Genomic DNA, 23,869 nt, shown 5'->3' on the forward strand with positions numbered 1-23,869 from the left:
CAGCCTTGATTTTCATCCATCAGAGAAAAATGCTGCAGTTCAGCTAGTGACCGTGCAAAATTCAAGTTCATGCAACATTGTGACAATAGTACACATCCATGGTTACATCACTCTCTTACTAATCTTCCTATCCAATAAACAGGAGGGGTATTTGAACTGAATATAAATTTTGGTTTTGCTGGGAAACAGTCTACGATCCTTCTAAAAAACTTATATTAACTCCCAGTTATCCAGGTGAAATGACATGAGCCTGTGGACATTTGTAACAATGTATGCTAGCGGGAAAACACCAGCCCTGCAGCCTCAATTGGCAATTTTGAAAAACTATGGAATGTAATCTTACCAATATGCTGAAAACTGTCAGCTCCATTTTGGTTTTTTTTCCTCCCACTGAATTCAGGTATCTACAGAGAGCTGGATCTACAGAGAGCTGGTACTTTGCTCTCTGTAGATCCAGAAAGATGTATGCATATGGATGAAAGCTAGCTGAATATGGAAAAATGGAACCAGATGATTGTCATGTGTCTGTTGATTATCAAGGCAGTGTGCTCTCCAGTCTTTATTCTCATTCAGTTCCCCTGTCAGAAATCCCTAGTCAAATGGCCAAGAAACAGTAACCCTTGCCAAGACTATCCAAGCCATTTATCATCTTTAAATTAGGCTACTGAAATGCACTCTATCTGGGATTAGCCTTGAAGGCCACAAGAAAATGTCAATTGGTACATAATATAGCAGCCAACCTTTTAGACGAAGTAGGTGGCTCATAGAATGTTACATTATCATGTTTTGTGGATTGCCCGTTTGCTTTCAGAAACTGTTTAATGTGCTGAGATTTGTGAAAAGTCACTGAAAGTCATGAAACATCTAGCAAACAACTTAATAATGAATGAATAATGAATGAAATATAGTGTCACTGGTGGTCCAGAAGTTAGCCCACTTTTATGGAACAATACCAGAAATTTCTATAGCCCGGTTCTTCCTGACAAGGTGCTGGTAACTGGTTGAAACTGGCCTCCATAGATTATTTCTCTCTGGCCACTGAACTCCTCAGTTGCTCTGAGTTTGAGGTCTCTCTTTAATAAGGGATTACCGAGTGATATGAGACTGTGTACTTCTAGCATGTATTTATGCAAATAGTGTCCAGACATTACTGTATTGGCTGCACAATATATAGGTAATAAGCTTTTTATAACTTAACTGAAGTGAGTATAAATGCATACACACATAAAGATGCATGCATGTATAAATACTATAGGACTATGATGAAAACACCATGATGCAGCAGTCAGAACATGTAAATGTGCAGGTATAAACATTACAATAAATCAGTTAATAAAATCAATAAAGGCTCTGAAAGATTAAAGGATTACATTTCTGTTGTGACATAAGAATATGGAAATTGATTTTTGTACTGAGACTGGAATGCAACCACAGATTTAACATGAAAAGTATTTAATCCTCTTCTAGAAGAACATGAAACAGAAAACATTAAATTTTGTAATCGCATATAGGGTCTTCCCAAACTCAATGGGAAGATGCATTTGTTTGTGGTCTACAGAAAAATGCTGCAGGATGTAGGAAAAATATAAAGCAAATAGTACAAAGTAGGATGCAATTTTTTCTTTTTTCCAAACTGAGTTTAATTTGCTATTACCTTAATGAAAAAGATATAATGAATAACCCCACTGGCAACCCCACTATCAGGATTGAAAAGTGATACCTAGTAATGCATATTTAAGTACCAATTTTACCATTTTCTTATCCTCAGCACCACAGAGAAACCTGGTAACTAATGAGTTAATAATGAAATATAGACTGTGGAGCTGCCTGGTAGGATTGCTAGAAGAGGCTGGCTGTTGGAACTGTACTGTATGCACAGCACAACAAATCAATATGAAAACCATCATTAGCAACCATTGATACAGCTATAATCAAACTTATTTCTAAAACTATGAATAAAGTACATTCAGAAACTTAGATTACAAATAAAGTTTAATGATGTCTAAAAACTGCTGGCCTCATCTCCAGATATTCTGATGGATTAATTATGATGAAATATCGTATGCCTATCGTATGCCAGTTAATGAACTGAGTTTAAAGGAGGAAGCTTCTTTACAGCCTCACCCTAAAATTCAGACCATCTGTCTACAATGAACACATATCTCATCCATATCTTCCCGCTTAAATAAATGCATCTCCTATGATCAACTCCAAAGATGCAGGTTTTTTAAGAGAAGAAGGTTGGTTTTTTTTTTTTTTTTTTTTTATAGGCCTGTTTCATAATTCTGCAATCTACTGCTGCCATCTCCTGTGTTAAATGAAGCAATAAGTAACTTCACACAAGTAGACTGTTTAGCTTCTACCATATGGAAATGGTTCCCATTGGTCAAGCAGACAGAACTCTACTTAAATATCCTTTCAAAAGTTTTTAAAAAGGTACTGTTACCTCCAAGTGACTCCGTCGTTCTGCAATCACTCGGTCATCTTTGTTTCCAAAGAGTTTCTTTGGTGGGAATTCTAAGGTAGCAAGCTGGAATAGACATAAAAGATTGAATTGATACTGTAGATGACAAATTTAAAAGAGAAACTTCTTTTTAAAGCCTAAAGTGATTAGGGGGAAAAATACAAATATTCACAAGCTACTGTACATTATTCATTTCTAGTGATATTAATACAATCTGGAGCAATACTAAGACAATAGGTGCATTGTCATGACTGATATTGTCGTTAGAATGTCACTATTCACCAACATAAAATTAAAAGCTTGCAAAGTGAACTTGCATATTACACTGGGTACAGGTAGTATATAAGTGTTTTGCTCAGGTGTTTTGTATAATATTGAAGTTCAGATCTGGTCTGTTAAAATCACGGTCAGCTTTACCTCAGCTATGTGGACATTTGTTCAGACTTGTCTTTAATAACTATATTGTTTTGGTCACTGGATCTGAGAGTCTTTACTCAAGTCATGCTTTTTCATACAAGTATGTTGAGGTTTGGCCAATGGAAGCCTAGTTACTAAAAGTTACCATTAGCAAAACATAACACCAGTTCAGGCATTTCACTGAGTAACTGTAATGCCTGGGATCACATATTGCTAACGTCAGAGTCTCTATCCAGAAGCCACATGTATATAGTAAAGGCCTATTGAAAACTACTAAAAGAGTTGGTAGTAAAATTACTAAATATCGCTATATAAATATGTCCCTTACTTATGCAACAGACACATTCCATGTAGATATTCAGAACTAAACCTCTTTAATTTCACTTCTTTCTAATCCTGCTGGACCTGCAGAAGTCAGTACAACCAAGAGAGTCAACAGGACTCTATTCCTTCTTGTGCATCATGAAATTGAATTGTTAACATGTGCTAGTCAAGTTAAGTTGTTAACAAATGCTGTACCTGTGCAAACCCACAGAAAAGGATGAGCCTGCAGTAGTGTCAACAAAAGTGTAATTTGGCTGGCTCAATAATTCTTGATAGTGATGCCAAAGAAAGCAAGTTCACTCCCAGAGTACAGGCTCAGTTTGCTGGGATGGCAGTTAAAATATTATTTTAGAACTAGACTTATTGAACAGAGAAACTGCTGAGACACAAAAATGTAATCCTACAGCCACACTGTTTTAGTCATTTATCTGGATAGAATCTCCGTTTAAAAATAACTCTTGTTGCACAAATTCCTGGATGCCTGAAGATGTGAAGCGAACAAAATAAAAATTGTTACCTAGCATGAATATATATTATGCTAGGTAGGGCAGGGGCTGTCAAACCTGTGGGTTTCAAACTGACCCCAAGAACTGCATGCCATGCCTATGCCAGACCATCCCTGTGTGCTTCCAGAGCTAGTCCAGGTTGGCCCCACAGACATACTGGGGGTGCACACTGGGGCTGGCATGGGCTGCATGTGGTACTGGGGGTCAATCCAAGACACACTGCATGAGGCACCCCACCAGACCAGCTCAGGGCTCACAGATCAGGCCCATGCACAGGATCCAGCATGTGGGGTGGTCCAGCATGGGCACATCATGCTGTGTGTGCATGCTGGCTCCAGTGTGCAAAGTTGGTCTGTGTCCCAGATCTGACCTACAGACCAGCCTTGTGTTCACCGTCCAGCCCCATCTGTTATCCTGTGTTTGGGCATAAGGAATTTACAATTCAGCATAACAGAAGCATCCTATATATTGAATTATGAGTTTTGTTTCTAGCTTTGAATGTCAACCTTCTTCTGTAGTATTTTTTAGCACCAGTATTGAACCCCATTCACTTGTTAAATCCTAACATGGGTATCTTACAGAGATGCATTCAAAAGAGTGATATCAAGTGGGCAGGCAGGAGGTCAGTTTCTCTCCAAAACATCAATTTTCCCTCTGAGAGTTCCCTGAGTTTCCAACACCACTTTCTGCCTGTTTTCTCATGCTAACAGGATAAACACAGCATATAACAAACAATGTCCTTCGGATATACTGTATCACTCATTTTTTCTTCTTCATTCATGCAAAAATATTGATGCTAATAGTCACTTCCCTTCAAGACCTTTAAAGCAGCTTTATTATGTAGGCTTGTATTACGTAACCACTATTGTGGAAGAGCCCCGACCCCAGGCAGCCCCGGGACTCACCGGGTGGGGCAGAGCACGCCCGGCCGGAGCCAGCAGCGCGGGAATGCGGGACGTGAGAGGCGCGGCACTGCCGGAGCCGGCGCGAAAGCCCGGGAGGGAATCTCTGTGCGGAGACCGGCGACACGCGCTTTAATTAACTCTCCCAGGTGCCGCGAGGAGCCGGCGGACTCAAAAGTGGCGCCAGTGCGGAGCAGCGGGGGCCGGAAGGAGTCAGAGGAGGAGGAGCTTCCCGGCAGGGGAGCAGCAGCACGGTGGACGGCAGGAGGAAACCCGGCAAGGACCTTCTGGAGCCGGCTAGGGCCCCGTGGGGCAAGCTATGAGGGATGGAGGGCCCTCAGGGCCACTGATCGGGTGGTGGGGGCTGGGAGTGGGGAAGCTCCCCCACCACAGCCCTGGCCGGAGCGGCCCGTGGCCAGAGGCGGCGGCAGCAGGCTGACCCAGGGAGGACTGTTGGGAGACGGACCCCTGGCAGGAACGGTGGACCCTGGCTATACATAGGGGACCCTGCCGGGACTTACCGAGCGACCCGGGGGTCGCTACAAGGACTTTCTTTTTGGGAGAAAAGAGACCCCGACCCTCGCTGAGGTAAAGGGGAGCACCATTGGGACTCACTGTGCGGAGGCTCGGGCGAGGGTGTAGGGGAGGCAGGAGCCCTCGAAGACCCTAGACCGGACTGGACAGGAGACCCGTTTTTGGACGTGCACCCGCCAAGGAAAATCACTGAACCAATATCATCAAAGTCGTGGCAGGAGGACTTGGCGGGAGCAGACTGGGAGCGGGAGTCACTCCAGAGTACGTAAGGCGGGGGCAGGACCCCATGACGACCCATGGGTGCTTGATTCGCGCCCTTACGGATGGACCCGTGGACAACTATATACAATGGTGAGGTAAACACATACCCATTTTTCTGGAGAGGGTATGTGTACACATGTATGTGTGTGCACGTTCTTAGTATTGCACTACATTTCAGAATTGTTCCTTTTTAAAAGGTAAAGGATAGGATTCCTGCCTTTTGAGCACCATCCTACACACACACATACACACACACAAGTATTCAGTTTTCCATATGTGTGTATATAGTACTGTTGCAGCTTACAACATTTTTATATTACTGACAACTGTCCCATTACAGCTGCCAGTAAACCATGAAAACGTTTGTATAAAAGGGAGAATTCTTTTGCCTTTTTCTGGGGAAAAATCCTTCGTGTATCTCCTATATTTAATGGCACCCTCTTACAAACATCAAATGTCTGAGTGGTTCTCAACATTTTTAGACTCACTGTATGCCAGCTCTTACTTTTCATTTGTTTTTTGACTACAGAAAATAATAGAGCAAATCTTCTGCTGCACAGAACTCAGAGATGACAACAGGTCTGAAAGTTTTTAACGCTATGAATTCCTATTTGAAATCTCTGGGTTTATCTTGCGAATCCCATTTGCACACCTTAGCAGTGTTAACATTATGTGACACCCCTCCTCAAAAGGATCCCAAGGCACCCCGAGGTGTCCTGGCACCCGGGTTACGAATTATTAGTTTATTGGTTTCCATCCTATAATAATTGGGACTTAATCCTAAAAAGCCCTGCAACATGTAAATAATACTCCAATAATAACATTTTGCCACTTTTTAAAAAGCAATTTCTATTTTGATGCAACTTTTGAGATGTCCACAAGGTTCTGAATAAATTTTAAAAAATGAATACAATAGCTAGACAGTTCACCTGAAATGCCTCAGAAACTAAAAAGCTGTAAAATGTCGTCGGTATTTAAGCCTACCATTAGTAGCAAATATTTTAATAATCAGTGAATGGCAAAGTTGTAATCTATGAAGACTTTAAGAAACTGTAAAATAACTTCAAATTGCATGACATTTGCCAGAGATTAACATGCTCAACATTTATATGCACCTCCACCGAATTCATTTGTTCATACACCCAAATGCACAAGATGTCTGTAGGTGCTAAATTTTGCATACAAATCTCTGTTTCAGCAGAAACAAGTGTAAAATAATTACATAAGCATCCAGATACAAAGAGACTCCAGCTCTAAAAATGATTCTTTTAAGTCAACTTACTTTTCAGGTAGCCTCGTATCCAACTATACACGGGCTGTGAGGCTGCTCTGATGCACTGTAATTATGATTAATCGAGTCTACCGGAGCGTGGTAATTACTGCGCTCCAGCAGCCCCCAGAGTCTTGTATATTAGTGTCTCCTCACTTCAAAATGGCAGCGGAGGCACTTTATCTCAAGCTTGTTCAACAAGCTTGAGATAAAGTACCCCCGCTGCCATTCTGAAGCGTGGGGATGCTGATACATGAGACGCTCCAGGAGCTTTAATTAGAGCATCTCTTGGAGCTGCTGTAATTGAAGTGCCATCCCCCCCCCCGCCACACACATTCCCAGATCACATGTATAAACGCTTTATGAATGCCTAAAGGGAGCTGCACCTTGAAAAAACAGAAGGAGCTTTTCTCACCAAAAATGTTAAATGATACTGCATTAAAGATAGTGATGCAAAATTTCTTCTTTTCTGCTGGTCTAGATTTGTTCAAACATGGCTTTTATCCCCTTGGTGCAGTACTGCTAAAAAGCAGTTGGCAGTTACTCTTCTACAGTTTGGATGTTTTGTCATTTTCTTGGGCTGCTGATGAGGTGATGTGTTTTCTGTCAGGGGAAATTAACAGGCATATTCCCGTTTGACAGAAACAGCGAGTTAGAATGATTTCCTGGGAAGCTTCTGCATGTGGTGTGCAAGATCTCTAATTTTTATTTTGACTGCAGAATCATTTCTTTACTATGCTTAATGATATTATTGCTCTGACACAAATTTTGTTATACATACACACAGTGCTAAAATACTTAGAGCTTCTTCTGGCTCAACTGCAAAAAAAAAATGGGTGTTTTTAAATAATCTAAGGAAACAGATAGAAGACTGCATAAAAGGGATTTATTAATGTGTTTTAGCATGTTCCTGGCAAAAAGTTTAGCCATGTTTTCCATATCTACCAACAGCTGCTATGAAATGAGAGATATAAAGAAGTAAACAGTTATTTGCAACTTAGTTGTAATACCTTTGCAATACTATGATAACAGTGTTTTTTATTCCTGCTATAGATTTCTTGTGTTGCTATGGAACAAATCTTTTTACAGATGAAGAAGCTGAGGCACAGAAAAATGTGTTACACAGCAACACAAAAAACCCACAACTTATCTGTTTAGAAGGTAATGTTCATAAAGTGCTAAATCCTTAAATGGAAGGTGCTTTGTATGTAATAGGGATTATTATTTTAGCAAGCTATGAATACATTAAAATATTCTCATAGTATTGTCTCATTTATACTACAGTCTTAAGGCCACTCAGTACAACTATACTACTATATTTTTGCACATATAACATGCTCCAGAATAAGATATCACCTTGTTTTCGAAAGGCAGAACGAAGACAAAAACATTCTTTCCTTGTAATAAGTAACTGAGTAGCAGTAGCTAGGGAGCAAAGCTTGCTCATTGTTTTGCTTTTGTGGATTATAGCAGAGTTTACTTCTGTTTTCATCAGTAAGCTGCAGAACCGCGGTGTTTAGATTATTACTAAAGAAAAAGCCTTGCCAAGTACTTTTCAAATCTAGTATACTAAAGTAAAATATCATTAGCATGAGCATACTTCCCAGCGTCAGATGGCAGAGTAGACTAGCAAATCCCTAGTTCACTCTCCTCCCTGCACTTCTGGCTGAAGAGTGCCACCACCACTGCATTCCCACTGAAAATGGGACAAAAGTGTTCATTTGACAAAACTCTCATGTGGATGCATCACTTCTGAACTGTGAAACTGTTCAAAGTTATGGTGTCAAAACATAAAAAAATGTGTCATTTTCCTATACCTAGCAGAACAGTCACAAGATTTGAAATATCACATTATACCTGAGGGCAAAGTCTATGTTTTAGTGCCCAGAGTACAGCTTTAAAATAATAAAAAACCCCAGGATGCGAGAAAGACAGGGCAGCAAGGGGGGGTGGGGCGGGGAAGGAGAAGAGGGGGAGAAAGAGAGAGAGGAAGACAAGAAAGAGAGAGACAGTCATCTCTGGTCTTTCACCCCAAGTTCTCTCTGTACTCTAATCTTTTGATACTTATGTGTAGAAAAAAAAGAAATTAAGAAAATACTAACTATTAAATTAAAGTCAGCTTTCTTTAACTGTCAGGTTGCATTTACAGCTCTGAATTCAGCATTCAAAGGGTGTGTCTCAGTTTTGATCTTTGCATCCAATTTCTTTGCCAGAGATAAGAAGAATTGCTGAGAAGAAAGTGAGGTGGTTCTGCAGCTGGCAAGGCTGCACCTGACTTGATTTCCTATGCAGTAATGAAAGAAAAATTTGTCCTAGTTTTAGTTTTTGAAGTTTAAACAAAGTAACTTAAGCTTTGTCTTCTCAAGATGTACTAAGACTCCCAGAGTGTAAAGGAACTGGACAAAAGCCATGGTTTTAAATAGGAACTTGCACTGAATTTTTAGGAATTTGACAACCAGGAAGAAAAAGCAGCTTCTCTTTATTTTTGAAGATTTCACCAGTAATTTATTTGAGAATAAAACATCTACACCTTATATTTACTATTCTCTACTTCTCTACATTAATCCCTTTTAAGAGAAAAAAAGTAAAACATAAGGAATAACAGAAATCCATTTTCTCTTTATAGAAGTTTGCAAGGAAAAGATGAACAGAAGTCCCAGATGTTAAGTTACTTGAACACATACAAACTGGATGAAGTCCATTTAATCTATAAAAGATAATAGAAACTGAAACCAATTTTTCAGTGTATGTATTCAAAAAACCGCACAGTTGAAGTGACATTTTCACAGATGGGAACAAGTGAACTTTTTCTGATTCAGTCCATCTTTTCCTAAATTAAAATCATACGGTGCTTATATCATCTTCAATCTTATGATCAGATAGTGTTTTTTATCTATTTGTTAGGCAAGCATAGCCTTCAGAGGGAGGAGAGAAGCTAAGGACAACATTTTAGAGTATTCACTAAATTTTAGTGCACCAGTTCTGTGTCCCCCACTTGTTAGGCAGAGGTGTTAAGCAGTCACAACTCACATAGTCACAATTTCATTTGAAGTTGCAGTTATTCAGGATATCTTAATGTTGATATGGGGCCTCAAGTTGTACACCCAAGACAAGACAGACCCCAAATTAAAGCACACATTAAAACCTGGGTCTGTATGAAACAGAGGGGGAAGAACTAATAACAGAACCCCGACCTCCCAAAATCCCCATCTTGTATATCAGTCATACAGTCTTCCTTTGTTTCAGTGTCTCCATTAACCTTTTCATTTCCAGTATCTGTTCTCCACCACTGTCTGCCTCTTACAGCCTGTCCTCCCTTACACTACCAAAATACCTCTACTTTTCCTCCTTTTGAATGCTCTATGATTCTTTGCCCCCGGCCCTGCTTTGTCTAAAACCAGTGCTGTCCAAAGAAGGGGAGGAAGGAGGATCTGGGGAACTATACACCAGTCAGCCTCCCTGGGAAAATCCTCGAAAAACTTATCAAGGAACACATCTGTGGGAGCCCGCTGGCTGATGTGATGCAAAGGGGTAACCAACATGCAGGCAGGTAGGTAGGCAGGTCCTGCCTCACTAACCTAGTTTCTTTTTACAACAAGGCCACCAAATGTTTAGATGCAGGAGTCGAGGTGGATGTTATCCATCCATCTGGATTTCAAGAAGGCCTTTGACATGGTATCTCATACCATCCTTATTAATAAACTGAGATTTGCCTTGGATGATTATATAGTAGAATGGGTAGCAAACTGGCTCAGGCATGGTACTCAGAGGGTGGTGGTGGATGGGTCAGTGTCAACCTGGAAAGATGTGTGCAGTGGAAATCCTCAGGGCTCATTTCTGGGGCTGATGCTGTTCAACATCTTCATCAGTGATCTGGATGAGGGGGCAGGAATCACCCTCTCCAAATTCGTGGATAACACCCTGGAGAGGAGGAACCAGATCCAGGCAAACCTAGACAGGTTGGGGAAGTGGGCAGAGAGCAACAGGATGCAATTCAATAAGGACAAGTGCAAGGTGCTGCATCTAGGGAGAAAAAACTGCCATCATACCTATAGGCTGGGGGGAGACTTTCTCAGCACTACTGAGGCAGAAAGAGATCTTGGAGTCACTGTAGACTCCAGGATGAACATGAGTCATCAATGTGCTGAAGTAGTTGGCAGAGCCAATCGCACCTTGTTGTGCATCCATAGGTGCTTCACAAACGGGTCAAGGGAGGTGGTTCTACCACTCTATGCGGCACTGGTCAGGCCGCAGCTGGAGTACTGCATCCAGTTCTGGACACCGCAGTTCAAGCGGGATGTGGACAACCTGGAGAGGGTCCAAAGAAGAGCCACTCAACTGACTAGAGGCCTGCAGGGAAGGCCCTACACAGAAAGGCTAAGGGACCTTAACCTCTTCAGCCTCTCCAAGAGAAGGCTGAGAGGAGACCTTGTGGCAGCATACGAAGTCATAAGGGGAGAGCAACATGAAGTAGGTGATGATCTGTTTATCAGGGCACTGCCTGGAACAACAAGGAACAATGGCCGTAAGTTACTGGAGAGTAGGTTTAGACTGGACGTTAGAAAAAAGTTCTTCATGGTCAGGGTTGCCAGGCTCTGGAATGGGCTTCCAAGGGAGGTGGTGCTTGCCATATCCTTGGGGGTCTTCAAGAGAAGACTGGACAGGCACCTGGCTGGGATCATATGATCCCAGGTTTGGTGACCCTTTTCTTGCTTGTCAGGGGCAGGGGGTCAGACTAGATGCCCCACTGAGATCTCTTCCAACTCTTTAATCTATAAATCTATGAAATAGCTAAGCAGTCAGGGGCTGCACATCCTGCACGTTGCACCAGTGAGGGCTGTACCACTGGCAGCTGTATGCTGCACAGACCACATCCGTGTGTGCCATGACTTCCCTGTGCTACATACTAGCACACCCCCTGCTGCGCTGAATGCATGGGTTCCCCAGCCTTATCCTCAGATCTCCATCTGCGGACTCCCCCACTGTACCGTGCCTGGCACCATGGGCTGCACCATACCTCACCACTCCCTGAGGAGAGGGCAGGAAATGAAAACCAGAGGTGGGAGGGGAATCCCAGAGACCCAACTGCTGCTGGGAGTCTAGGTTTTGCAAATAGGCCTCTTCTGGGTTGCCAACTGAAAAGACCTAGTCTAACACCTACTGTTCTCCTGCTGCTTGCATGCCTATCCTCCTGTCACATTATACTCCTTTTCATATGTACACTTCAGATGTTACACCCTCTGACTGGTGGTGGGAAGTGGCTCTGGTGTTCAGATTTAGGAATCTCCTCTCCACTACTGCCTATCCCTTTGCGGTGTACTCAAAGCCACAGCAGTGGAAAGTGATCTAATAGAGGAAAGAGCAAGAAAAGGTCAGAGCAACCTCAACAGCTACCAGTGGGTGAAGAGAGGAACTGCAGGCAAGTTTTGTATGGTTGAAGGATTTGTCTGCTCTCCCTTCAACTCAGAGCTTGTTATCTATCCATACTGCTAGAACACAAGCTGCAACAGACCTGCCCACTTTCTCCAAAAGTGAATTTTTTTGGATGAAATGGGGGAAAAAAAACATGGGTAGTGGTAACAAACTACTGGCTGCGCAGCAGCGCGAAAATAGGGGTGTGGGGAAACCCACCTTTCCTTCTGCTGCTGCAGGAAATACTCACCTGCTTGCAACAAGGAAGAAAGAGGACAGTTACTGAGAAACCTAAAATAGAGGCTGGTTTAATTTTGCAAGGCATATTTTCTCCTTTTAATATCAGCAAAAAAAATGCTCCACGAGCTTCCACTATCAAAAAGGATTTTGGTGAAAAAATTCAGCATGGCCAAACACTATCCCAGTGCCTCAAACTGAGAGCAAAAGGTGGAAAAATTGAGGGGAAAAAGAACAGATGGAGACCCACTACAGTTCTCTTTAGAGACTGCTACAGATAATTCTCTCTTCTCCAGGATGCAGAAGCCTGCAGTCTATTTCCATACTGCGGACTATGGAGAATTCAGCAAAAAGAAAGCTTGCTTGGCAGTATAAAATAACCAAGATGCAGTTATGAGTTTTAGCAGAAGAATCCACATGCCCTTTCCTAATTATGGATTATCCATCAACACCACCCTGAGTACTATTCAATTACCAAGTGACACTGCATCATTTTTAATGGTAAGTATCCACGGCAGCATTCACTAGGGTTGCCTTTACGTGTACACATAGCCTGGATACCAAACACTGCTGCAGGCACAAATACTAGGGCTGTGTGAAGCTTTGGGTGGTGATTCAATTTGGAGGAGATTTGGCCTGATTTGGTGGCTGACTTTCCAAATCCAAATCGAATCAGGACCAATTAAAAGGTCTGAATCAATTCCAAGCTCTCTGAATAGATTTGGAGATCTTTGGCAATTCAGGCACTCCCCGCTTGCTGCAGCAGGGAGCTGGGACTCCATCCTGCTAAGTAGGGGGTGGGGGAAGGGAGGCTGGAGAAGGGGGGGAGGGGACCATGGGGGGATCCCCACCAGCCCCATCCCCTGCCGGCTCCCACAGCCTCCCTGAACGCCCCTCCAACCCCTTCCTGCTGTCCCAGCCCCTCTCTGCCATGGCTATCCTGCCCTGGTACTTTGGAAAAAAAGCCCCCACTCCCTGGCTCCTGCCCAGTGGGGGGCGATCCCCGCTGCACCCTATGAGCCATGAGCCCCCCCCCCCACTCTCCCATCCCTCCCATGACTGCCACACCCAGCTCCTGGCCCTTTAAAAAAAAACAAAAACAAAACACAAAACTGGACTCCTGCAGCAGCCTCGGGGGGCTCATGGCAGAGCCCCCCACACAGTGCAGGGCAGCAGGGATCATTCCTTGCTGGGCAGGAACTGGTGAGTCAGGGCTTTTTTGTTTTTTAAAGGGATGGAGCTGGGATAGACAGGTCAGCCGTGGTGGGGCTGGGAGAGTGGGTGGGGGTCAGGGGGCTTGTGGCAGAGCCCCTCACATGGCATAGGGCAGTGGGGAACAGCAGGGATTGCCCCCTGCTGGGCAGGAGCCAGTGACTGGGGACTTTTTTCCCCCCCCAAAGAACAGGGAGCTGGGGCTGGGCAGGCAGCCATTGACAGCTTGCAGGGGATGGGGGCTGTGTGATCTGGAGATTCAGCTGATTCAGCAGCAGCTGAAGTTCCAAATCAGATTCACCCAAATTGACTCAGGACAGTTACCAAATCGAATCACTTTCCCCCAAATCGGCCAATTCCAAAGTGAATACTAGCCACTTCGCACAGGCCTAACAAATACCATCGCTTTCAGCTTGGCCCTTTTTGAAATAATTTGTCTACAGCAAAATTTTTCTGTAAAATTGAAACATTCTGGGCACTCTTCCATTGATTAAAAAAACTACTGAGAAGATAAGTGTCATGCAGGGCTGGTAAGAACTCTTGGGCACTGATTTTCAACCAGGGTGCTAAGTTTATCATAAGGGAAACCCAGAATTTTCAAATAGGAATTCACAGTATTAAGAACAAACATGTTGTGGTCTTTTTGAGTTCCTTGAACAGAAAAATTGCTCAATTATTTTTCTGTAGTCCAAAAACAAGTGAGAACTAAGAGCTGGCATTTTCTGAGGGGTGCCTCGAGTCTAATGAAGGGTGCTTTGAACATAAAAAAGGTAGAGAACCATTGCTCTAGGGAAAGAGCAGTGACTTCTGGCAGCTTAGAATCAAAACTAGTATTATCACAGTACTGTTATAACTCCTTCAAAGAACCTCCCTTGATTGCTTAGTTAATCAACTAACTGGCTGTGGGAACAACAACACACACTTGTATCTTGTCACTATGACATACAAAATCTTCATAAATACATAAGGAATTGATGATATCTCAGAAGATACTGCCTGGAAGGGCTGGTTATAAGACAAATATAGAAAGATGTTTTTGCTTGTATCAGTGGAAGCCAGAAAGCATTACTAGTTGCCTTTTTCTGGAAGAAGGATGCCTGTTTCCACTCTCCCAACTTTTTTCACTGAAGAGAAGCAAGAAATTCAAAAAGGCCATACAGCTTCCTGCCTTTATGGATAACACAAAATATGAGAATTAAAAAGCCTCTTCTTTTCCCTGGAGGTGTGAAACTGCCAGATAAAGTTGAATGCTATGTAGTTACCCTGAATACTGTCGCATTCCCTTTGAATTGTGACCAATACTCTCCCTTATGACTTGTATAATAATTTATTAATTATCCAAAAAGGGAGAATATTATTTTATTCACAGTTTTATTTCAGGTTTTAAAAATTCACATTGACCTAAATTTAATCTGCTTTCTCAGTGGTGTCTAACAGATCAAGACACCCTTCTTTATCGCACTATTTTACATCTGTCAGCTCATCTGCAGGTATTAAGAAAGTGTAACTGTAAGTTCCTCTAGGTTAAAGGATATTATTTCTTATTCCAAAAAGAATTTTAGACTAGCCAGGTGCGGTAACAGCCATATGTACTGCCTGAAAGTATGGTTAACATCATAATTAAAAATTACCTTACCATTGTGTTCATTACACATCGTAGTGCAGTAGCACTTAAACAGAATATTCATTCAAAATAATACTTAGAAATTCTCATGCAAAACTTTCAAGATCTCTCTGAAAATTACACATTTTAACTGGATTTTCATAGATTCATAGATCGTAAGGCTGGAAGGGACCTTGGAAGATGATTGGGTCCAAATCCCTGCACAAGGCAGGAAAGATGGCTGGGGTCAAATGACCTTAGCAAGGTGACTGTCTAGTCTTCTCTGGAAGATTTCCAGGGTAGGCAATTGTACCACCTCTGGAGGGAGCTTGTTTCAGTCTGGACACTCTAATTGTGAAGAGGTATTTCCTAATGTTGGGCCTGAAGATGTCTTCCAAGAGTTTGTGGCCATTACTCCTGGTTTTCCCCTAGGGTGCCCTGGTGAACAGTTGCTCACCGAGCCCTTGATGTACTCTCCTAGTGTAGCGGTAAGCTGCTACCAGATCCTCTCTCGGCCTGCTCTTTTTCAGGCTGAATAGTCCCAGGTCCCTCAGCCTTTCCTCATATGGCTTCCTGTGCAAGTCTCCGATCATGTGGGTAGCCCTTCTCTGGACTCTCTCAAGGTTTACCACATCTTTGTTGAAGTGCGGTGCCCAGAACTGGTCGCAGTACTCCAGTTACAATCTCACCAATGCTGAGTGGAGTGGAAGAATCACTTCCTTGGTTTTGCTGGAGATGTATCGATTGGTGTATGCCAGAGTATTATTTCCCCTGCTGGCAACAGCGTCACACTGACGGCTCACGTTCATACTGTGGTCTATTATTACCCCCAGGTCCCTTTTGTTTGTGTTGCTGGTCAGTTTGGTGCCAAGCCTATAGGTGTGCAGAGGGCTGTTCATCCTCAGGTTGAGCAATTTACATTTCTAAATGTTGAACTTTATCTGGTTCCAACTCGCCCAACTTCCTAGCCTGTCTAGATCCACCTGTATTTGTAGCCTATTTTCAAGTGTGACCACACTTCCCCATAACTTGGCCAGGGAGCAATTCATCCCCTCATCCAAATCATTGATGAAGATGTTGAAAAGTACAGGATCAAGCACTGACCCCTGTGGGACACCACTGGCCACTTCTCCCTTACACATGAGTGAGCCATATTAAAGTTTGCACAGCTGGATGTAAATCTGCAATTTCTTAACTTGCTGGTGCTTTACTCTACAATCTAATAACTTTTTAAAAATGCTTTTTTCTTTGTATCTAGTATACAGAGATACAGTTTTATAATTGTTGTTGAAGGAAAAGTGCAAAACTGCTGGATCTACCAAAATCTGCATGTCTTGGCTGCCAAATCTAACATTTAGTCTCTGCACTGGAATGCACAACTCCCATGCTGAAGGAATGTTCCTGAGAGAACCTAGGGAATTTAGCCATGTTGTAGGTGCCCACATACCTGTACTCACCATTTTCTTTTCAAGATATAGTAATAATAGGGCTAATTTCATAATACTCCCATCCTACGTACACTACCAGGCCTGGATCAGTCCGTTAGTTGTGCATTCACAGCTCGCATTGAAGCTGATAGCATGATTGGGGCACTTGAGCCATACACTTACACAATACATTGCCTTTTGACTAATGTACCAGATTTAAGTTCAGAGCAGAGAATTCTCTGTAGCAATTTTAACAGTTCATCGAGAAATGATTTGCCTGTTGCATACAAGCCCATCTAAGTGACATCTGGCAGCATTTATGAAACATCCTCATCTTGCATGACCAACTACTGCTATAAATTGCAGTTACCCTTGCCTTTGAGAAATGCTAATAATGAAAACCCATCAAAGGGCTGCAATAAGTCTTACTGCTGACTAGATGGATACCTTTCTGACTACTCAGAATTAATGGCAGATCTTAGGGCCTTAACGAATAGCTGTCACTGAGAAATCTACCTGCAAACAAATAAGCAGTATTCTTCTATGTTTGATTTGTTATAGGAATAAAGCAGCAACTCTCACGATAAACTAGATGGATTAGGAAGAGGAATTAGCTACCTGCATTGTTTAAAATAATAAGAAAGGAAACATGCTCCAAATATGTAAATGAAAAACAAAAACATTTTAAAATCAGGTGCTTTCAATTGCATAGTTTCTACATGTTTCCGGGTGTTGGTCAAAAGACATAGGCAAACAAGGTTCTTTGGGTAAAGGAGATATCTTTTATTAGACCAACTAAATAACTGGAAAAGTTGTTTTTTTGCAAGTTTTCGGTTACAAACACTCTTACTCAGGCAGAGGGAGGAAGAACCAGCAGCATACCTATAGGCTGGGGAACTCCCTTCTTGTCAGCACAGATGCAGAAAAGGATCTTGGAGTCGCTATTGATTCCAGGATGAACATGGGCCACCAATATGAGGATGCAGTCAGTAAGGCTAACCGCACCTTGTCATGCATCCATAGATGCATCACGAGCAGGGCCAAGAAGGTGATCCTCCCCCTGTATGTGACGTCAGCCAGGCCGCAGTTGGAGTACTGTGTCCAGTTCTGGGCGCCGCACTTCAGGAGGGATGTGGACAACAGGGAGAGGAATAACGGCCACAAGTTGACTGAGAGTAGGTTCAGGCTAAATATCATGATGCACTACTTCACAGTCAGAGCAGCTAGGATCTGGAACCAACTTCCAAGGGAAGTGCTGCTTGCTCCTCTCTGGGGGGGTCTTCAAAAGGAGACCAAAATAATCACCTAGCCGGGGTTGTGTGACCCCAGCATTGTTTCCTGCCCATGGCAAGGGGTCGGACTTGATGATCTGCTCAGGTCCCTTCTGACCCTACCAACTATGAAACTATGAGAGGGAGGAGTTCAGTCCAGACTCCCTCTCTGCCAGAAGAAGGGTGTTTGTATCCAAAAGCTTGCAAAGAACAATTTTTTCAACTATTTATTTGGTCTAAGAAAAAATATTACTCATAGGTGACTCATAGTGGCTACATGGGGGTGCACTTGCCTCCTCTAATGGGGCTGGTACCCCCCACATGATGGCCAACACTGATGCTGGTGGCAGGGCTGTTGCCCCCCTGACAGAGCCACTGCCATTGGTGCCTTCTGCGGGTGCCCCCCCAGATTCAGGAGGCACCAGTCACTCATGATATTACATTTATCCAAAGAACCCTGTCTGCCTAGTTAATGCAAAATCTTTAAACAGACATGAAAACTATCTGCTGTATTTAAGCAGTCAAACACGTGCTAAGACCGCATAATATACTGCATTTTCTCCCCAAACTATCAATACTTACTTGTCTAGTCAAAAGTCAAACTCAAAGAAGAGCAATATCTTCTTTACTGGACATCCAACTTATAAATAGTTATACTTTCAACAGCATTTTTCCAATATAAAAAGTATATAGAGGTATAGGGATGAGTATTGTTGACTCTCAGTTTTGAGCCTTGCAAAATTTCATGTTTTTCTGAAGACTCCAAATCATAGAGAGTCAAGAAAATATGCAAGAAACTATTTTTAATATCTATGAAAGCAAATTTCTAGGCTGCCTCATTGCAGAGAAAAGCATGGATGTATGGCATATATGCATTCTAGATGTGCCCTTATGTAAAACCTTTATTTAAAATTACTTTTAATTCAAATCTCATGATTCAGAAGGCCTTATATGAGTGCTTAGTGTTTGCAGGATTGGGCCGTTAGTCCATATTTACACAAGGTTCATGACAATTAACTCATTACAAACACATATTTTCTTTTAAAACAAGTATTATGCAACTGAGATGACATGAGAAGGCCAAACTGTTTTACTAATCCAGAGAGAAATGAAGGAAATACAAAGCTGAAATCTCTTTAAAAAATCCTTCCCAAGCTACTTCATCCTCAAGACATACAAGCTTCCATGTCACAATAAGATATGGGTACCTAGAAACCTTCTACTTCAATTGCACAACACAATTAGAATGGAGATTATGTTAATTTACACAGGCAAACAATACATCTCTAATACTGAAACAGGTTTCTGTTCATCAATACTCTGATTTAAGTCTTAAGAAGATGTAAATCTAATTCCCAGATTTAAAAAAATAAATCTACATTAAAATTGGAGTTAAAGCTGAGACAAATATGCAACTAAAGTGTCAAAATATTATAGGACTACTGGAATCGGGCATTACAAACTTTGGACATACAACGTTAAAATTAAACATAAAAGGAATCAAAACATTTTGTCTTGAAAATATATTGCTGAGGCACCCAAATAAACTCCCTCCTGTTGACACTGCCAGGCAACAAACATAATAATTAGAGCATAATAGTGTAAGTATTTCCAGCTCAGATGAAACCGATCTATAAAGCCACACCAGACTCATTATTTATTGCTCAGTTTCCTCCTTATTTAGAAATGTGAAACTCAAATGCAGAGAAGCTGAGGTCCTTATTCAGTGCCCAGTGCAGTGAACAGGAGAGGCCTTTCATAGATTTCATAGACGCTAGGGCTGGAAGGGACCTCAGAAGCTCATCCAGTCCAGCCCCCTGCTCCAGGGGCAGGAAGTCAGCTGGGGTCAAAGGATCCCAGCAAGGTAAACATCCAAATGTCTTGTAAAGGAGTTCAGAGTAGGTGCTTGCACCACCTATGGCAGCAGTCTGTTCCAGGCCTTGGGGGCTTGGACAGTAAAGGGGGTTTTCCTTATGTCCAGCCTGAAACAGTCTTGGAGGAGTTTGTGACCATTTGACCTTGTCATCCCTTGGGGCGCTTTGGTGAACAGGCGTTCCCCCAGATCCTGATCCTTATATACTTATAGGCAGTCACTACGTCCCCCCTGAGCCTGCGCTCTTCCAGGCTTAAGAGTCCCATGGCTCTCAGTCTCTCATCATAAGGCCTGTTTTTCTGCCCTCTGATCATGTGCGTGGCTCTCTTCTGGACTCTCTCAAGCTTCTCCACATTCTTTTTGAATTGGGGAGCCCATAATTGGATGCAGTGCTTCAGCTGTGACCTCACCAAAGCTGAGTACAGCGGGAGGATGACATCCTGGGATTTGCTAGAGAAGCATCTATGGATGCAAGCCATAGCTTTGCTCGCTTTACCAGCTGCAACATCACACTGGGGGCTCATGTTCATTTTGTGGTCAATCACGACCCTCAAGTCCCTTTTGGTTGTGGTGCTAGCAAGTGTAGCACTGCCGAGCCCATAAGTGGGCTGTGGGTTTTTTTCCCCCCAAGGTGGAGTGCCTTGTGTTTTTCTGTCTTGAATGCCATCAGGTTTTCTTCTGCCCATTTTCTGAGCCTGTCAAAGTTGGCCCGGATCATCATCCTGTCCTCAGGTGTGGACATTTTACCCCAAAGTTTGGTGTCATTGGCAAACTTGGCCAGTCCGCTTCGGATACCAATGTCCACATCATTAATAAAGATGTTGAAGAGTATAGGCCCAAGGACAGAGCCTTGGGGGACACCACTGGTCACAGTGCACCATAATGATTTACTTCTGCCTATTACCACTCTCTGGGTCCAACCTCAGAGGCAATTCCCCAGCCACTGGACTGTGATGTAGCCGACACCACAGTTGGCCAATTTTTCCATGAGATGATCATGGGACACCAGTTCAAAGGGTTTTTTAAAATCAAGATATATGACACCAATCTCTTCTCCCTTGTTCAGGTGATATGTCACTTGGTCACAGAAGAAGATGAGATTGGTCAGGCAAGACCTACCCACAACAAAACCATGCTGGCTATCCCTCAGGATGTTACCATCAGTCAGTTTGTCAAGAATGGTCTCTTTGATAATTGTTTCCAAGATCGTCCCTGGGATAGAGGTCAGGCTGATAGGCCTATAGTTCCCCAGATCAACTTTCCTCCCTTTCTTGAAGATAGGCACCACATTGGCCATCTTCCAATATTTGGAAGATCTCACTTCACCTGAGCCCCATGAGTTCTCAAAGGTTCGTACCAGTGGCTGAGCTACGATACCTGCTAGCTCCTTAAGTACCCTGGTGTGTTAACTGTCTGGGCCAGCTGACTTGAAGATGTCCAGCCTCTCAAGGTGTTCCTTCACATGGTCTACATTGATGAAGGCTAACAATTCTTCCTCACCCTGGCCGTCCCTTGGGGCTGGGGAAAAAACAATGCAAAATGACCATTATGTAGTTTGGCTTTTTCCTGGGCGTATGTTGTCAGTTGTCTCATATGGTTTAGCAGGGGTTCAATGTTATCCTTGCTTTTCCTCTGGCTCCCCACATTTCTAAAAAAGGACTTTTTATTGTCTTTGATACATGTAGCCAGTCGGAGTTCAGTCGCAGCCTTGGCTTTCCTGGTTTGCACCCTACAGGTCCAGACCAGTGCAAAGTACTCCTCCTCTGGGGTGGATCCAGCCTTCCATCCTTTATAGGTCTTTCTTTTTAGACACAGGAGGTCCACAAGTTCCCTGCAGTGTCAAGGGAACTGCTGTGCCCTTTTGCTGCCTTTCCTCTGAGATGGGATAGACATTTCAATTCACTTCAGTGCGTGCAGACCAAGGCATATAGCAAGTCTGGAGAAGAATGAAGAATAGCATCAGATCCAATCATCATTATACATAAACCGGATCCAAAAGCATTTCAAATGGCATTCTGATCATTTTCACCAAAAAACAGTTTTATTTTTCAAAATTTTCCAGATACCTGCTCACTGCAAAAGAATTTCTGGCTACGATTTAATATATTCCAGTAAGAGGGAATGCCTAACTAGACTTGGTGATGGCTACAGGGAATGAACTTGTAGGGGGAGGTGCAGATCTGTGGTCACCTTGGGGACAGTGGCTATCAATTATTAGAATTCATTATACAGCGTAGGGTGGGTAAGGTAACTCGTAGGGTGGAAGGGCTTGACTTTAGGAAGGCTAACTTCAGGGTGCTCATGAGTTTAGCTAATGATGCACTGCAGGGTAGAAGTATTAGTGAAATGGGAGTCCAGGAAGGGTGGTCGTTCCTAAAGGAAGCAACCCTTTGGGCGCAGAGGGAGACTATCCCATTTCAAGGAAAGGGGGTAAAGGGGCCAAACAACCTCCTTGGCTAAACAGAGAAATCCAGGAAAGCCTAAAAGCAAAAAAGAGACATATAGGCAGTGGAAGCAAGGGGAAACTACCAAGGAGGATTATACCTGCTTGGCCCACACTTGCAGGGAGGCAGTTAGAAGGGCCAAAGCAACCACGGAGCTGAGGCTGGCAACAGAAATTAAAGACAACAAAAAGTCCTTTTTTAGGTAGGGAGGGAGTAAAAGAAAGGTGCAGGGCAGCATAGGACCCCTGCACTGAACAAGCAGGAGCAGTTAGTGACAGACAGTGAGGACAAAGTTGAACTTTTCAACTAGATTTTTGCCTCAGTGTTCCTGAACAGCGTCAAGACAAGTCTCTGAATGGGTTCTTAGATGGGCATCAGAGGGACACCAGCCCCACCAACTGTTGATGCTGACTTGGTGTAGAGTCACTTGGATGGACTGGATATGTTTAAGTCTGCAGGCTGGAATAAGCTGCATCCCAAGGGTGCTAAAGGAATTGGCCAGTACCAGCAGAACCACTGACACAGCTGTTTGAGCACTAATGGCACTTGGGTCAGGTCCCGGAGGAATGGAAAAGGGCCAGTGTGGTCCCTATTTTCAAGAAAGGGATGAAGGAGGAAGTGAGTAATTATAGGTCACTTGTTATAGTCTCACCTCTATCCCTGGAAAAGTCTTTGAAAAAATTATCAAGGATCATATTTGTGAGAGTCCAGTGGGAAAAATGATGCAGCAGGGCAACCAGGACAGGTTTGTAGCAGGTAGATCATGTCTGATCTCGTTTCTTTTTATGACCAGGTCACAGGATGTCTAGGCACAGGAGTAGACGTGGATATCAATTTACTTGGCTATTAGGAAGGCCTTCGATATGGTTTCTCATCCTATTCTCATAAATAAATTAAGGGGCTGTGACTTAGATGTTTACACAGTCCGGTGGGTGGCAAATTGGCTTGGGGGTTGCACCCAGAGAGTGGTGGTGGACAGTATCAACTTGGAAGGATGTGAGCAGTGGGGTCCCGCAGGGCTCGGTTCTTGGACCTGTATTCTTCAATGTCTTCATCAGTGACTTGGATGTGGGAGCGAGATGTACTCTGTCCAAGTTTGTGGATGATACTAAATTATGGGGTGAAGCGAACACATCAGAGGGTAGGAAACAACTGCAGGCAGACCTGTACAGGTTGGAGGAGTGAGCTGAACACAATAGGATGCAGTTCAACAAGGAGAAATGCAGAGTGCTGCACCTAGGGCGTAAAAATATCCTGCACACTTACCAGCTGTGGAATTACCCTCTCAGCAGCACAAAAGCGGAAAGGAATCTCAGAGTCATAGTGGATTCCAAGATGAACATGAGTCATTAGTGTGATGAAAACAACAGCAGAGCTAACTGCACTTTATCATGCATTAGCAGATGCATGATGAATAGATCAAAGGAGGTGATGCTTCCCCTCTATGCCGCATCGGTCAGATCGCAGTTAGAGTACTCTGTCCAGTTTTGCGAACCATACTTTAAGAAGGATGTGGATAACCTAGAGTGGGCCCAGTTAAGGGTTTGCAGGCCAAGCCCTGTAAGGGGAGACTAGGCGACCTGGATCTCTTTAGCCTCCAAAAGAGAAGGCTGAGGTGATCTCATGGCCTCCTACAAATTCATTAGATGGGGGCAGCAAGGAATTAGAGATGCTCTGTTCACCATGGTGCCTCCTGGGGTAACAAGGCACAA

The 23,869-nt window shown here is 43.2% G+C and overlaps 1 protein-coding gene across 4 annotated transcripts in view; it reads right to left on the minus strand.

The window, feature by feature from the left end:
• Positions 1–23,869, minus strand: part of KIF16B (kinesin family member 16B) — a 253,928-nt gene that overhangs the window by 19,444 nt on the left and 210,615 nt on the right. For all 4 annotated transcript variants that reach the window (XM_019549135.1, XM_019549136.1, XM_019549133.1 and 1 more), the window contains one exon: positions 2,447–2,530. In XM_019549135.1, coding sequence (XP_019404680.1) covers positions 2,447–2,530 — 84 coding nt within the window. The remainder of the gene's footprint in view (positions 1–2,446; positions 2,531–23,869) is intronic.

This window comes from Crocodylus porosus, unplaced genomic scaffold (genome assembly GCF_001723895.1).
Source record: "Crocodylus porosus isolate Cpor-Errol unplaced genomic scaffold, CroPor_comp1, whole genome shotgun sequence".
In the NCBI taxonomy this organism is placed as follows: Eukaryota; Metazoa; Chordata; order Crocodylia; family Crocodylidae; genus Crocodylus; species Crocodylus porosus.